Source organism: Cryptococcus neoformans, assembly GCF_000091045.1.
Source record: "Cryptococcus neoformans var. neoformans JEC21 chromosome 4 sequence".
NCBI lineage: Eukaryota > Fungi > Basidiomycota > Tremellomycetes > Tremellales > Cryptococcaceae > Cryptococcus > Cryptococcus deneoformans.
Window position 1 is genome coordinate 1,720,001 of NC_006686.1, and position 13,187 is coordinate 1,733,187.

The following is a 13,187-nucleotide window of genomic DNA, read 5'->3' on the forward strand; positions in this document are numbered from 1 at the left end:
GTCTTGCCACATCCAGGGTAACCGTATAGAAGGAGACTGGAGATGAGATGCGGTGGAGATGAAAGTCAACACCTTCGTTTCTGCGCTCAAGAGAGTTGAATAATATAGAGAAATGTTATAAGACATACCCCGATCGAAGACGTAAAGGACAATTGACAAAGATCTGAGCGTACTTGGTGGGCCATTCGAGTGTTTCCCGGAGAATTCGTCGAGGTTCTTTCAAGCCTGTGATGTTGAAATAAACCTTGTAAACGAGCTGTCCGATATAAAGGACGGATGGAAAAGTTGTGAAGGGTGAGAAGATTACATCGACTTACCTCCGATATCGCTCCACTTCACATCTGAAGTCTGAAGATTAACTCCTCGAAGGCTGAGAGGTGTAAACTCTTCATGGGCAATGACAAAATCGTCAAATGTCAAACGGATCTACAATCACCCAATTATGGTCAATTCCAACAACTGTCATGGAAGAAACAAAGAAGGGAGAAGAACGCACGTCTGTTTCTCTACTCTTGGTACACCGTATAATAGCCTGTTGCGTCGCACCTTGTACTAGATCACTCAAATCAGAGATAGAGTATCCTTCCGTCATACTTCCCAACAACACATAATCCAGTCCATCCCCAGTGTCCTCTCCCCTCTCATCTCTCCTCATTTTCATTTCCCCCTTGGCGGCAACGAACTCCCTCAGAATATCCTGCCTGACTTCCTTAGAAAGTGGAGGGATCTTGAGTATTTCGCCGAATACGTGCCGGGTGTTAAGTAAAGGATGGAGCGTGGAGGCGTCTTGTGCTGTGGCGATCATGAGGATGCCAGGCGGGAGGGAGAGGTGGGATGACATGAGGGAAGTGAAATATTCAGCGAGGATGGAAGGGTTTGTTGACGTTTTCAACTAATAGTGGAGAGAGCAGAAATAATAAGCTCAAGACCCTTGGGACTTCATGTGGGGGAAGGGAAGAGATTAAGAAATGTTGAGATACACTTACCTCAGTCTCGGGCGATAAGAGATTATCCAAATCATCAAGGATCAAACAGCAAGGCGCTTTCGCTTTTGCGTCGTCGATCCATTTATCCATGTTTTGCTTTATGGTTGCGATCCTAGATTCTGGGTCTAGTTTCCCCACATCCACATAAATCGTCTCTATCGCCCGCGATCAATCAGCCCATTATATTCATTGTATTTTTAGATGCTAGAAAGATGAGTTCCTTACCAGCCAGAACGAATCTATTTTCCTCCAAAGCATTGCCGACTATTTTTGCTAGACTAGTCTTCCCAGAACCTTTCGTACCCAATAGCAGCAAGGGTTTCGATCTCTGAAAAAACGCTGAAAGCCGAAGATAATCGATGGCTTCTTGGCAGATCTTGTCGAGTCCTGGGAGAGGTGATGAGGTCTGCTTCGGATCGGCAGAACTGGAAAAAAGGAAAAACAAAAGTGGGTTAATTGTCATACTGACCAAAGGAGGTAGAGTAGAGAGACAGGTCTTACAATGATAAATCAGGGATGGGTCTTCCCTTTCCAGATTTTGTCTTCTCCCTCTTCCCCGTGCTTTCCAAAACTTTGATCCTCGCCCATACGTTCATCCAATCTTCCGCTTTTCCAGCAACTGATATACATCCATTCGGCATTTCTTCCCAAGAGACAAGAAGCATCTCTGCTTCGTCCATGGGTTCTTTTTCTTGCGCAATGGCAACGGGACCTGGTGGGGGGGATTCTTCCTCTAGGGGCTGATCGAGAGCAATTTTGACAAAGAACATCTCCCCATCACTGATTCCGAGTCTTCTCTTGATTTTCTCAAGGATTGTCGGAGAGCACACAGCTATTCTCTCATCTTTTGTTCTCAAAAGGGCATTGGATGGGGGTACAAAAACGCCCCATGCGGATGCGACTTTGGGGGGGACTTGACGTAATTTGACCTGGCTGAACTTATTTCTCCCGTTGGGAAGGCCGGTCTTGACTATTTGAGGGAAGTATTGGGAAGATGGGATGGACGAAGCGGATTTGGACAAGCGAGGTCGAGGGGCGACGTAGATTTCAGTGTCGGGCTTAATGATAACCGCAGACTGGGAGTTGCTTGAGGGATTGGTCTCATCTAAAAGATAATTAGAGAAGCATGACATATGGGAATACAGCTGGTCAATCACTCACCAACTCGTATTCTGATTTTGGTTCGACCCATCACCCATACGTCAATCTCTTGTCCCTTTTGCGCTGCTCGAAGTTGGGATAAGAGATTATTCTCCAAGAAAGATGCATGTTGTTCCTATGATTATGTTGCTTCAGAAATTCGCCGAGATCGCCATGATATGAAATAGCTCACCAGGATCTCCCAGTCATCAGGACTCATCGGTGTCACAGATACTGACTTGGCAACAGTGGGATTATGTATCACGGCGATCTCAACCTGAAAATGCGACAGCAATTAATGTCAAATCGCAAGCGCTACTGACAACTCACCAAAATGCCTTCGCTCCATCCTAAAGACATGGCGACTTCGGGATCTACCTCGACACTTTCAACTCCATCGCCAACCTGGGAGACATTAGCCGCTGCATTCAGCCCTGACCATCCCAAGTACGCTGTTTTCGGCTGTCTTGAGGAGGAGGGGAATGATGGAGATAATAAGGGTGATAAGTGGAGGATGAGGGACTGGGGTCTCTTCATACGATCCGGTGTGAGCTATTGCCTTGCGAACGGGAAAAAATACTAACTGCTTGCTGTTGTACGAGCTGGGCATAGAGGGATAGGGGAAGATTGACTAGATTTGACCTTAGAGAACGGTACTTGACGGCCGCTTTTCTGACCATGGCAGTTTCAATTATCCCTGTACGAAGTGCTGGAGACTTGTTGGAAACTATCGATAACAAAGTGGAATAATCCATCGATGGACGCCAGTGAAAGCCATAGCCGGTTACTTCAACTCAGCCGATATGTTACGTAACAAGAGCTTTACTATTGACATCTTCATAGTAAAATAGTGCCTGCTGACTGAGAAAAGACAAGTGGTACATTTCATTCCATCAAGCGCAATATAAATCTTGCTATAGTTATACGATTTACCCAGAACTAATCAATAACTTTTGCAAATACTCCCACTTCTACGCCTTTTCATCGAGCGTCACATCCCCTGACGAACGCTTCCCATCCCCACTCTCACTATCGACCCTCTCCACCACCTGCTGTTCCTCCCACTTCCTGCTTGCTTTTTTCTTATCCCTATGATCCATGTACCCAATTGCCAAAGCTGATAATAGTGCCGCTGCTGCAAACCCTGAGGTTGCAAACATACCGGTGGAGACATATGGTTGTTTCGAGGTTGGGAAAGTGAAGATGGGAATGAATGCGGTGAAGATGTACGCGAATGCGTTCATCTGTTGCATCGTGACACGAGAAAGTGTCAGCTTGCTATTCTTTGCGCCCGAAGATAAATTAGGACTGGAAAGAAGAAGACGTACCATAGCGCCGACATATGCTCGTTTTTCAGGATCTTGACGGCTCGTTTCATTTACATACGTCCAGCACACACCCGCGGCCGTATTCGACAAAGCCGTCAAATCTATGTATTCAATCAACATAATCAACCCCGCTTGGTCAGCACCTTCTACCCATGGCTCTTGTTCGCTTGATCAAGATTGACCACCACATGGGGGACTCGAACTCACAGAATAAGGCCCAGCGAGTACCACGGTTAGCAGGATGGACGGGGGTAGCTCCCAATGCAGCGGGAATGATGACTCCCACCAAGGCTGCAAAAACCATGAGTGGCCAGCGGGAGGAACCGGGGAGGGCATCGGAGATCCATGAAGCGGCGAGAGCGCCCACGATCGTGATAAGGTAGATCTATGGGAAAATACGTTAGCAACTTGGCGCCGCAAGCTTCCCAACGATCGCAATAGAGAGAAGAAAATCAAAAATCAAAAAGATTTTTGGGTCTCGTCCCGGAATTCTATGCCACCGAAGCCCAACTTTGGGAAATGGGAGCTAAAGCATGCTTTTTAATCCATAAACACGCGGGATAGAAGAGATGTGAAAGAAGAGGGATGAGGACAGAAAAGAAAGAAGGGAGGGGAACGTACCCCAAGTGGAATGATATTGATTTCTGCAACACTGAATACTGCGGGTTGACCGCTGACATTATAACTTTTCACCCAGAAGATCACTAAGATCACCCCAGCATACCCATCAGCTCAACACCCAGCTTTAAATTTGTTCACCCTTCCAGACTTACTCGAACTACCAGCTTGTCCAATCTGCGCAGCCGCCAAGAAATAGAATGGGACTGCAGATCCTCTTGTGTCAGCTCAGCCCATTCCGTATTCACTCGTGTTGGCACGCATGAACTGATCGAATGAACGAGAAGAAAAACAAAAAACATACAGAGGTAAACGTGCCATGTCTTATGCCATCTCTTGATATCTTTCCACTTGAACAGACCCGTGTACAGCTTAGCTTCTGTCGGCATTCTCGCTCGAGCGATGTCAATCTCCTCCTGTGAGAATAACCTGACGTCTTTCCGTCAGCTTCTTCTCTGTCATGCAAGGGAAGAAACTTAGTTGATATTTTTGACTTACCAATTTGGTTTAGCCCGACCTGGGAGTTGGGGCATAGCGAAGAATGTCCAAAGTGCACAAGGGAGGGAGATACAGCCGCAAACACTATTTGACATCACCAATCATTCATCATCAGCCTTACACGACCCTCCAAAATCAGTCATAAAAATGAAGAAAAAGACTTACATAAACATCCACCTCCACCCTGCCCACCCTTGCTTCCCATCCAAACCCGAAAACACGGCCGCCATCAAAAACCCAGAAAACAAGGGTCCCACCGAGGTGAACACCTGGATAAGTGTGTTTCGTCTCGCGAGTTCGTGCGGTTTGTAATAGCTTGAGCAGACGTACATGACCGCTGGGAAGTGGCCGGCTTCGAATAGGCCAACGCTGTATAGGAAAAGGAAAGGAAAAGTAAGGGTAGTCAGTATCGGTATGTGTATGTGATGGGAGAGTCTATGTGGGGCAATGGCTTACAAAAACCTAAGCGCATAGAGCGTCCTCGTATTCTTCACCCCGGCTGTTCCAAACGTGAACGCCGTCCAAGCCAACTCGAGAAAAGCGATGTATCTCGGCGCGTTCACTCGGGTGAGTATCAGATTACTGGGAATTTGACCGATAACGTAGGCGGCGGCCCAGAAGGCGTTGGCGTAATTGAGTTCGTTGCCGTACAAGTTGAGGTCTTCTTTCATACCACTATCTGTTGAGGAACGGTGGAGGAAAAGAGAGAACGGGGTGAGCGAGCTGAGGTTCAGTGGGTAAAAAAAAGAGAATAAGGGTACTTACTGAAGGCGTTGGAAATGTTAACTCTATCAGTGACATAGTTAGCAATTGCTGTTTGATTGTAAAGACGGAGGATAAAGGGACTCGCTGGTCAAGGTATCGAATCATCACGCCCAAAGCCGCCGACGAGATGAGTGTCAGATCGAGCTTGGTGAGGAATATGGCTTCTCTCCTTGGCACATCAAGCGCTACATATCACCCAGCAATGATCAGCTTGAAATTCGCCGGGGATAGATGCAGTAGGAAAGGATTTGAAATAGAATGAGAAGGGAGGCTGGCTTACTTGACCAAAGATACGACTTCCAAGTCCGTTTAGAAGGGACATAAGTCTCGGAGGCAGGGGTGGGTACTTCTGCAGGTCCTGAGTTGCTGTCGGGTCCTACCACGTAAGCTGTGGAGAGTTTTTCATCCAGTAATGAGGAACGATCACGTTGGCCCATAGTATTGAAGTGGGTCTCCTTGACAGAGCAGAAGATGAATTTTGGATTGAACCAAAGGAAGCTGAAGGAGAAGAATAAGGGACGCCGTGGTCTATATAACAAATGTTCTGTGATGAATGATACATTTGAGATTGGTCGATCAGGTGCAAGCTGTGGTCAGATAAAGATAAGATTCAAGATAGGTGATATGGCGACATTGGTGTGAGCTAATATTTCTTGATCTTGCAGCTTGAGGAACGATCATGTCCTACCAATTTTCGAGCCCTTTTCGAGTCGACTGTGAGATCCCTGACTGGGATTGGGTGACGAAACCCGACCCGAAGGATAGGAAACAAAAAACATCTTGCCGATTGAACACAACTTGAATCGTTGACCGTCGTAGAGCCTGGAGTTACATGAATGATGATGTGATTCAGGTACAAGGAGATAACGGCTCGACGCCAATTCAGATCACTGGGAAAGTCGCGATGATGGCGAAGCAGTAAATCGCATACCGAAGGCTTGAAAAGGAAAGGAGAACTTAGTTACTTCGTTGAGGCCTGGGTCTGTTACTGGGCCCTAGCAGGCAAAACGTCTTCATTCGTTCCAAGTCGACTAACTCAGACAGAGATTGGGAAGGTCAGCCAAGGCTGAATGAATAAAGGATGTTGAGTGTCCTTTTCTGACCGCGATTTCTTTATAAAGATTGAAGAACAGATCACATAGTCAGCAAGCAGCTTAAATTTTCGGCAGGAAACTAATTTATAATTGACTGCTGAGACACTCATTCATGATATCTTACCGGAAAATGATTTTGTGCCGACAATTGACATGGCCGCTGCTGGTGGGAAGAAGAGACTGACCAGAAGGGCAAGGATAACGACATTGGTATGGAAGGACGGACGTAGACAGGTACAGATCCAGTGATTGGGTAAGAGAAGGAGAATGTACGTACTTTCAGTCCTAGAGCCATACCACCTACTACCGAAAAGCCGCAGTTTCAAATAACTGAAAGATGTTGTTCGGTATTCGGGCCAAAAGTCGAAGCATAAATTGGCCAACAATGGCTGGGCAGTAAACAATGTTATGGCTGGGTAAGCTTGAATCCCGAGGCTTGAAGAATTAGAAGTATGACGAGTGATAACAACAGATGTCGTGATTGAGAAACTTATTAAACCCACCACAACGAACGAATTGACTAGACCGACGGTCGTCTATCTACTAGTATTTTATATTGCGGACATAGCCGAGGTTTCCCCTTATTTACTTATTTACCTCTTCTACTAAAAAAAATAACTTGCTCCGCTCGCGGATGGAATTACGTATCGCACAGTGACAGCGATTCTTGTATGTATGAGACCGTTATGCCCATAATGCATGTATTTTGCAAAGAAAATGGTAATACATATCAGACAAAGTGGTATATCGATGCAGGGTGGATATTAAACATAATACTGTACACAGACAAACATCGATGGGTCGTTCTACTACTGTTTTCTCCTCTGCACCGCAAAACTACTTCTCCGTCTTCCTCCGTCTCGTCTTCCTCCGTCTCGTCCTACCCCCTTTCCTTTGTATACTTACACCTTGAGACAGTGCTGGGAAATGGTGCAACAGGAGGAGCAGGATGCAAGAGGTCCGTAGCAACGTTCTCTGAGAGAGTCCGGCGAAGCTGGGACGACCTTCTCCCTTCCATCCTTCCTTGACTCTTCATCGTCCTTCCACCCCTCTCCTCTCCTACAGTACCTGAACTCGTATACCGAAAAGATGCAGCTGGATCCGGTGCATCACCACCGAACAACAACCCTGGCAAAATTTCTTTCGCCAGCTCCCTCACAAGCACCGCTCCATCCTGTTTGCTCAGCCGCTCGACAATCTGTGCAAGACCAAATCTCTCAACGAGGGTGGCTTTGTCAGGATGACATTCGCAGACGACTTTGGTGAGTCGGAGGAGGTTGAGTTTGATGACTGCTTTACTCGATCGTTCAAGGGATTCCGAGAGGCGGGAGAAGAAGGGAGGGTGAGAGAGGGAAGAGGTGAGGGATGTGGAAAGACGGAGAACCTTGAATAATCTATTAATTAGATAGAAGTTAGCCAAGTATGTTTGGGACAGGGTGACGGAGGGAGGAGTATGGACGCACGGATCGAGAATACCCTCAAATGACACCCCAGATGCTTGGACAAAGCACCTCACAAGGGAATCTGAAGCAGACTTCTCCAATAAGACATCTTCTACCCGTGCTGTCTCGTCTTGCATCCTACACCCGCAACCCATCAGCAGATGCATCCACAGCCCAAGGGAGACTATGCGGCCTTCAACTCACCAAGCCAAGATTGCATCCAGCGCACTAACTCTCCAGTAGGGATCTTCCAATAAATCCAGATAAACTAATCCCATAGCCCGTCAGCGTTCGCCCTCATCCTTATTCTGAGAATATCTCCAAAGTAAATCAACGAGTAAGATCGGGTAAACTCACGACCCAGTCCATCATAGTGCCATAACAACCTCCTACTCCCCTTGCCCGCATTGGCCATATCGCATAAAATCGGCAAGGCAAATTGCTTCAAAGGAGATTTATTTTGAATCACCCGCTTGAGAAGGGGAATGATACCGCTAGATGCAGCTTCTTCTTGTCGGGATTTGGAGAGACGTGTCATAGAGTAGATAGTTTGGAAGATGTGTGAGCAAATTTCCTGTAAAATGGGTAAGTCAATTACGCAAGTTAGGTCAGGATAAGAAGATGCCCACAATTGGAGCAATTAATATTTGGAAATTGGACGTACATTACTGTGACTTCCCTTGATGTTCTTCCCCAAAAGATCCACAAGTATCTCCATTGCATTGGAATTCTGGAGGACTTCAATCAGTTGTGGGGATGTGGAGAGGTGTTTAATAGCTTTGATCGCCGTAACGAGTAACTTTCGGGGCAAGAGATCGCACGCTTTCAGTAAACCTACATTGTGCGTGGGGGGGTGGGGGGGATTGTAGAGTTTGGGCAACGGAGTCGCATTCGAGATTTTGGGTGAAAAAAATGTGAATCCTTGATTAGTTACGTGCAAGATTTGGGAGAAAGTAGGATGGGCAACGTACGAATCATGATAGTTCTCGTGGCGAACGCCTCTCTCACTCTTGCATCTGCCTGCGCCACTTGACAGAAGAACAGTAATACCCCAACCGATCTACTGGCCTGCTCCATCATGAATTGCCCCCGTTCCTGTCCTTGGCCATCCTCCATCTCTCCATTGCCGTTACCATTTCCGTCGTCATTCGCACTTCTATCCTCGTATTTATCTTTCAAAATAGCCAGCAACGCAGTAGAGAGCGGATCAATCACCCCCTCTCTGACAAACATTCTCACGAAATCGTTCCTTGGTGTGGGGCTCTGTAATTCGAAGACAGAATTAATACCCTCAAGAGAGGATAGAATGAGTGTTTTGTTAAGGGCGTAGTCTTCATCAAGCAGTTCCACAAGGATTCGGAGCCCACGGCACCTAATGTAACCAAAAAATAAAAACAGTTAGTGTTACGCTTGGACATCAGGATTGCCATGAGCGATGTAACCAGAGAAAATAAACGTACGAGATGAACATTTGTAAAGTTAATGCTGACCTTGTTAGCTGACGGATAAATCTCGATGCTTCCAACCGCGTTTCTAAAGAATGTTTCTTTGACGTGTATGGCTACAATCACCCTCAGTCAGCATGGTTATTACAGCTTTTGTTGCAAAGTGATTGGGGGAACCAGGACCTACGATGATGACGGGGATACCGCCAATGAGACAAAATGACTCGAGCAGTTCAACATTGCTAGTCACAATCTGATTATGCAGAGATTAAGGGGTTAGCTTATGGCATTACGTTCCTTCATCCCTGCTTCATTACCGTCAAAATCCAGACCAAGGCTCACCAGATTAACAAGTTTCAGTAGCCTTACGACTACATCCCTACTCAATCGCGATTCGAGCACTTCCAGCACACTTTGGACCGGAACAAAGAAAAAAAACTCTTTACAGTCAGCACGAGCAAAGAAAGAACCCTGGGTGATGAAAGGATAAACGGGGACGAAAAAAAAAAACGTACGCGATAAGACCATGTTGAGCAACAAAATGAGCTTCCAATCCCATTTCAGGCGAGCTATTCTCCAGAATCCCAAACTGGATCTATCATCAGCTTTCCTCAAACAAATCGATCCCCTCGCTTGCCCAAGCCCATAGGATACCCCTAAAAGGCTAGACTCACCAAATCATCACAAACGCCTCTTAACCCTCCTCCCCCCACTCCGCCAATCATCAACTCATCCACCAATTTGCTCACTTTTCCCTGCATCATCACTTTTTTATCCCTCATCAATTTCTTCTCCAAATCTTCGGCTGTGTCAAACTCGTCTTCAATCTCGGCGAAAGGGTCGAGCATGTCTTCTTCGTCCGATTCTGGGTAGTCAAAATTGATGTGGGAGTGGGGGTCGGTGAATGATATACCTCCTTCACTTGACCCTCGCCCTCCACCACCACCATTACGCAAGGCAGAAGATGATGAGAGTGGATGAGAAGGAAGAAGAACGAGCTTCAAAGGCACTTCCTGCGACGACGAAAAAGTCTTATTCGCACCACCGAAAATATCCTCATAATTCTCTTCTTCATTCTCTGTATATTTCTTGATCTGTTCTTCCACCTCTTCGCCTACTTTGGCTTTATTTCTCAACGAGCTCGAGCGGGAGGATGGAGAGGATCGAGTTGGTGCATCTTGAGACAGAAAGCTGTTGTCCCTATTCCTATTTTTCGTTTCTGTGCTCATTCCTGTGCCCGTTTCAGACAATGAGGGGATGGTGAGTGTAGAAAAAGAGGAAGGAATAGGATTCGAAGGTGCACGCCGCCTAGGAAAGGAGGAATTTGGGATGGGGATAGATGATGATAGAGGGACAGTGATCGGAGGGGCACCGGGGTTGGACGCGGATGCGGATGCGCATGTGGTCGCAGTTGTGGACGTACTTGAATTTCCTCGGACATCAACTCGAGAAGAGGGTTTACGTTTGACAGGCGAAAGTGGGTATTTATGGATATCGTCAGGGTGCATAAGACCTTTTCGTCCTATGGCCTTCAACTACATCCTCCTTCGTCAGCTTTTCCCACATTTTGGGGCCAGGTTAAGAACATGATGAGCACTAGATGAAAAGGACTGACTTTGAGAATCCTCATTTTTTTCTCCAACGACCCTTCATTCTCTCCGAAAGCTTGTTCCATATCCGAGTAATCCTCTACTTCGCCCACAGGGCGCGACAAGTTTGATTTTCGTCCCGGCTTTGAAGAGGGGGTGGGTAGAGCCAAAGCACGATTTTGTCGGAGAGTCTTTTGATTCGCCTCCTCTGCCTCTTCCCTCGCAGTTGACGCGCTTGAAGCAGATGATGTTAAGTGGGTGTGATGATGCGCTTGGGGGTGCTTGTATATCTCTGTCCGTCCTACAACACGAATAATAATTTCATCGTCAGCTCTTTATATCCTATCCTCATTACAACAAGGAGACGAAAGAACAAAGAAAATGACCACAAGAAAAAAAGATTAAGGGGAAAAAAGGCAGATGAAGACGGAGACGTACCTAATTTTGAGAACGAAATCCCTTCCGCAAAATCATCATCCCATCTCTCCTCTCCTTCCTCCTTCGCTCGTTCAAGTACGTCACTCACCATATAGTTTTTACTCAACAGTCCTCCCCCCTGCCCTACCTGATTTCGCAGTTGGAGCGGTAGCGACAGAGGCTGTTCTTGGGATAAGGATGAGGATAGAGGTTTGGAGTTGGAGGTGGGAAGAAGGGAGAAGAGGGAGAGCGGAGGGTTGGACTCGCCTCGTTGGCGGGCCTTTGATATGAGTGGATTTGTAGATGGGACAGGAAGAAGGAGGGCTTTTGATGCAGAGGTTGAGGCAGAGGCAGACGAAGTGGATGGGGAAGGAGATGGTGATGGCTTGGAGAGGTTTTTAGGTGACGCTGGGTCATTTTTCAGGTGGTTAGTGGAGTAAAGACCTAGTAGAGGGGAGGGGAACAGTAACTACCTTTGAGAGCTTCGTTCCATTCCTGTACCCTCTGTACAGCTTCATCATACACTGTCATTATCTTCTTGCGCGGTTTTACTGTCCCTTGTCGTGATTGCTTTTCGTTTTCACCCTCTCTTTCAGGTCTGGACTTGTTTCCATCTCGTTGGGCTTGAGGAGTTATGCCGTCGGAGTTAGCTTTTGGATCAATACTATGGTCAAAGGTGGTATCGACTAAAGACGGCGTGATTGGGGGGCGGTTTGACGCGGATTTTTTGACGGATAACATCCATGGATGGCGGAGTAGTTTCTTGGCAGAAATTCGAAGGTTGGGATCTTTTTGAAAGCAATGGTATAAGAAATCTTTGACAATCTGTTGCTTTATCAGCACTTGAATTATTAGAGGCATGTCATGTTACTTACAGGACTGGCACCTTCCGGAATGCGCATACTCTCATCTTGCACAATCCTCCATAAAGCCTGCATCGGCGCCAAATCACCGTAAGGTGGTTTCCCCTCCAGCAGCTCGACCACCACACAGCCTACACTCCATATGTCGCTCGCTGTGCTCGCACCGCTTTGTTCAATCACTTCCGGTGCCATCCAGTAAGGAGACCCAACTACTTCGGCTTCGCCATCGTTGGATTTACCAGATTGGTCGAGAACGGCGGTAGGGGCACGAGAGGAGACTCCGAAATCGGCAAGTTTGACGGACCCGTCCTTGTTGGTGAGAATGTTTGCGCCCTTGATGTCACGGTGGATCACGCCCTGCTCGTGCAGGTAGATCAGGCCCTCCAGCACTTGACTGATGTACACAGCGACCAAGCTTTCCGGGAACTTGCCAAACTTTTTCAAGATGGTCTGTAACGACCCATTCTCGCAATACTCCAAGATGATCCATAGATTCTCCTTATCCCTAGCAAATCCCTTGTATTTGACAATATTCGCATGGTTGAGATTTTTAAGCAAGTCGATCTCGGACATGATATCGGGGAGGGAGGACGGAGGAAGGGAGAGGAGGGAGATGGACTTGATAGCGACCGTTTCGCCAGTGAGAAAGTTGAGTGCGCGGTAGACGTTTCCAGAGGCACCCCTGCCCAGGAGGTCCCCTAGCTGGTAGTTGGAAAGGGTTGACGCTGCCATGGTGCATGGTTTCCGTGTGCCGTTACCTCATTCGTCGCCAAGGTTGTTTCTTGCTACTTTCGATTGTCCGTGCGCCCGCAGCGCAGCGTGAGGAGATGTGGAGTATATCAAGTCGAGTTCTCTCTAGCAAGATTAAGCTGATCACCCATCCAGGCGGAGATGAGGAGTATGGTAGTTTGTAGAGATGGAAAATGAAAGTAAAGATGGAAATCCAAGATGCAAGAAGGGTTTGTACCCTTCATCATCGCCCATTCCACAACAAAAGTCGCG

General features: G+C 47.1%; 3 protein-coding genes across 3 annotated transcripts in view; all 3 read right to left on the reverse strand.

Annotated features, from left to right (window-relative positions):
- The window catches only part of CND06230 (conserved hypothetical protein), a gene marked incomplete at its 5' end in the record, with an annotated part of 4,113 nt that extends 1,232 nt beyond the window's left edge, over positions 1–2,881 (reverse strand). The window contains 11 exons of the mRNA XM_570555.2: positions 1–36; positions 129–225; positions 318–426; positions 497–892; positions 987–1,141; positions 1,212–1,411; positions 1,488–2,091; positions 2,148–2,262; positions 2,320–2,403; positions 2,457–2,657; positions 2,711–2,881. The exon at positions 1–36 is cut by the window's left edge and continues 183 nt beyond it. Coding sequence (XP_570555.2) covers positions 1–36; positions 129–225; positions 318–426; positions 497–892; positions 987–1,141; positions 1,212–1,411; positions 1,488–2,091; positions 2,148–2,262; positions 2,320–2,403; positions 2,457–2,657; positions 2,711–2,881 — 2,168 coding nt within the window. The remainder of the gene's footprint in view (positions 37–128; positions 226–317; positions 427–496; positions 893–986; positions 1,142–1,211; positions 1,412–1,487; positions 2,092–2,147; positions 2,263–2,319; positions 2,404–2,456; positions 2,658–2,710) is intronic.
- A 122-nt stretch (positions 2,882–3,003) lies between these two features.
- On the reverse strand, positions 3,004–6,918 carry CND06240 (pantothenate transporter, putative). Its single transcript, XM_024657123.1, has 13 exons — positions 6,707–6,918; positions 5,616–6,446; positions 5,421–5,520; positions 5,336–5,358; positions 5,027–5,249; positions 4,736–4,939; positions 4,571–4,654; positions 4,377–4,501; positions 4,228–4,278; positions 4,076–4,158; positions 3,662–3,839; positions 3,455–3,555; positions 3,004–3,370 (listed from the first exon to the last, which is right to left on the reverse strand). Exons 2-13 carry the CDS (start codon positions 5,770–5,772, stop codon positions 3,098–3,100), a joined length of 1,602 nt encoding a protein of 533 aa, XP_024512796.1. The 5' UTR covers positions 5,773–6,446; positions 6,707–6,918; the 3' UTR covers positions 3,004–3,097.
- A 210-nt stretch (positions 6,919–7,128) lies between these two features.
- Positions 7,129–13,132, reverse strand: CND06250 (MAP kinase kinase kinase, putative). Its single transcript, XM_024657124.1, has 15 exons — positions 12,198–13,132; positions 11,796–12,147; positions 11,344–11,730; positions 10,932–11,206; positions 9,991–10,851; positions 9,832–9,905; positions 9,659–9,728; positions 9,504–9,569; positions 9,332–9,432; positions 8,843–9,243; positions 8,536–8,705; positions 8,229–8,445; positions 8,076–8,139; positions 7,893–8,009; positions 7,129–7,823 (listed from the first exon to the last, which is right to left on the reverse strand). The coding sequence occupies exons 1-15, from the start codon at positions 12,915–12,917 to the stop codon at positions 7,310–7,312; spliced, it is 4,389 nt and encodes a 1,462-aa protein (XP_024512613.1). The 5' UTR covers positions 12,918–13,132; the 3' UTR covers positions 7,129–7,309.
- Positions 13,133–13,187: the final 55 nt, after the last annotated feature.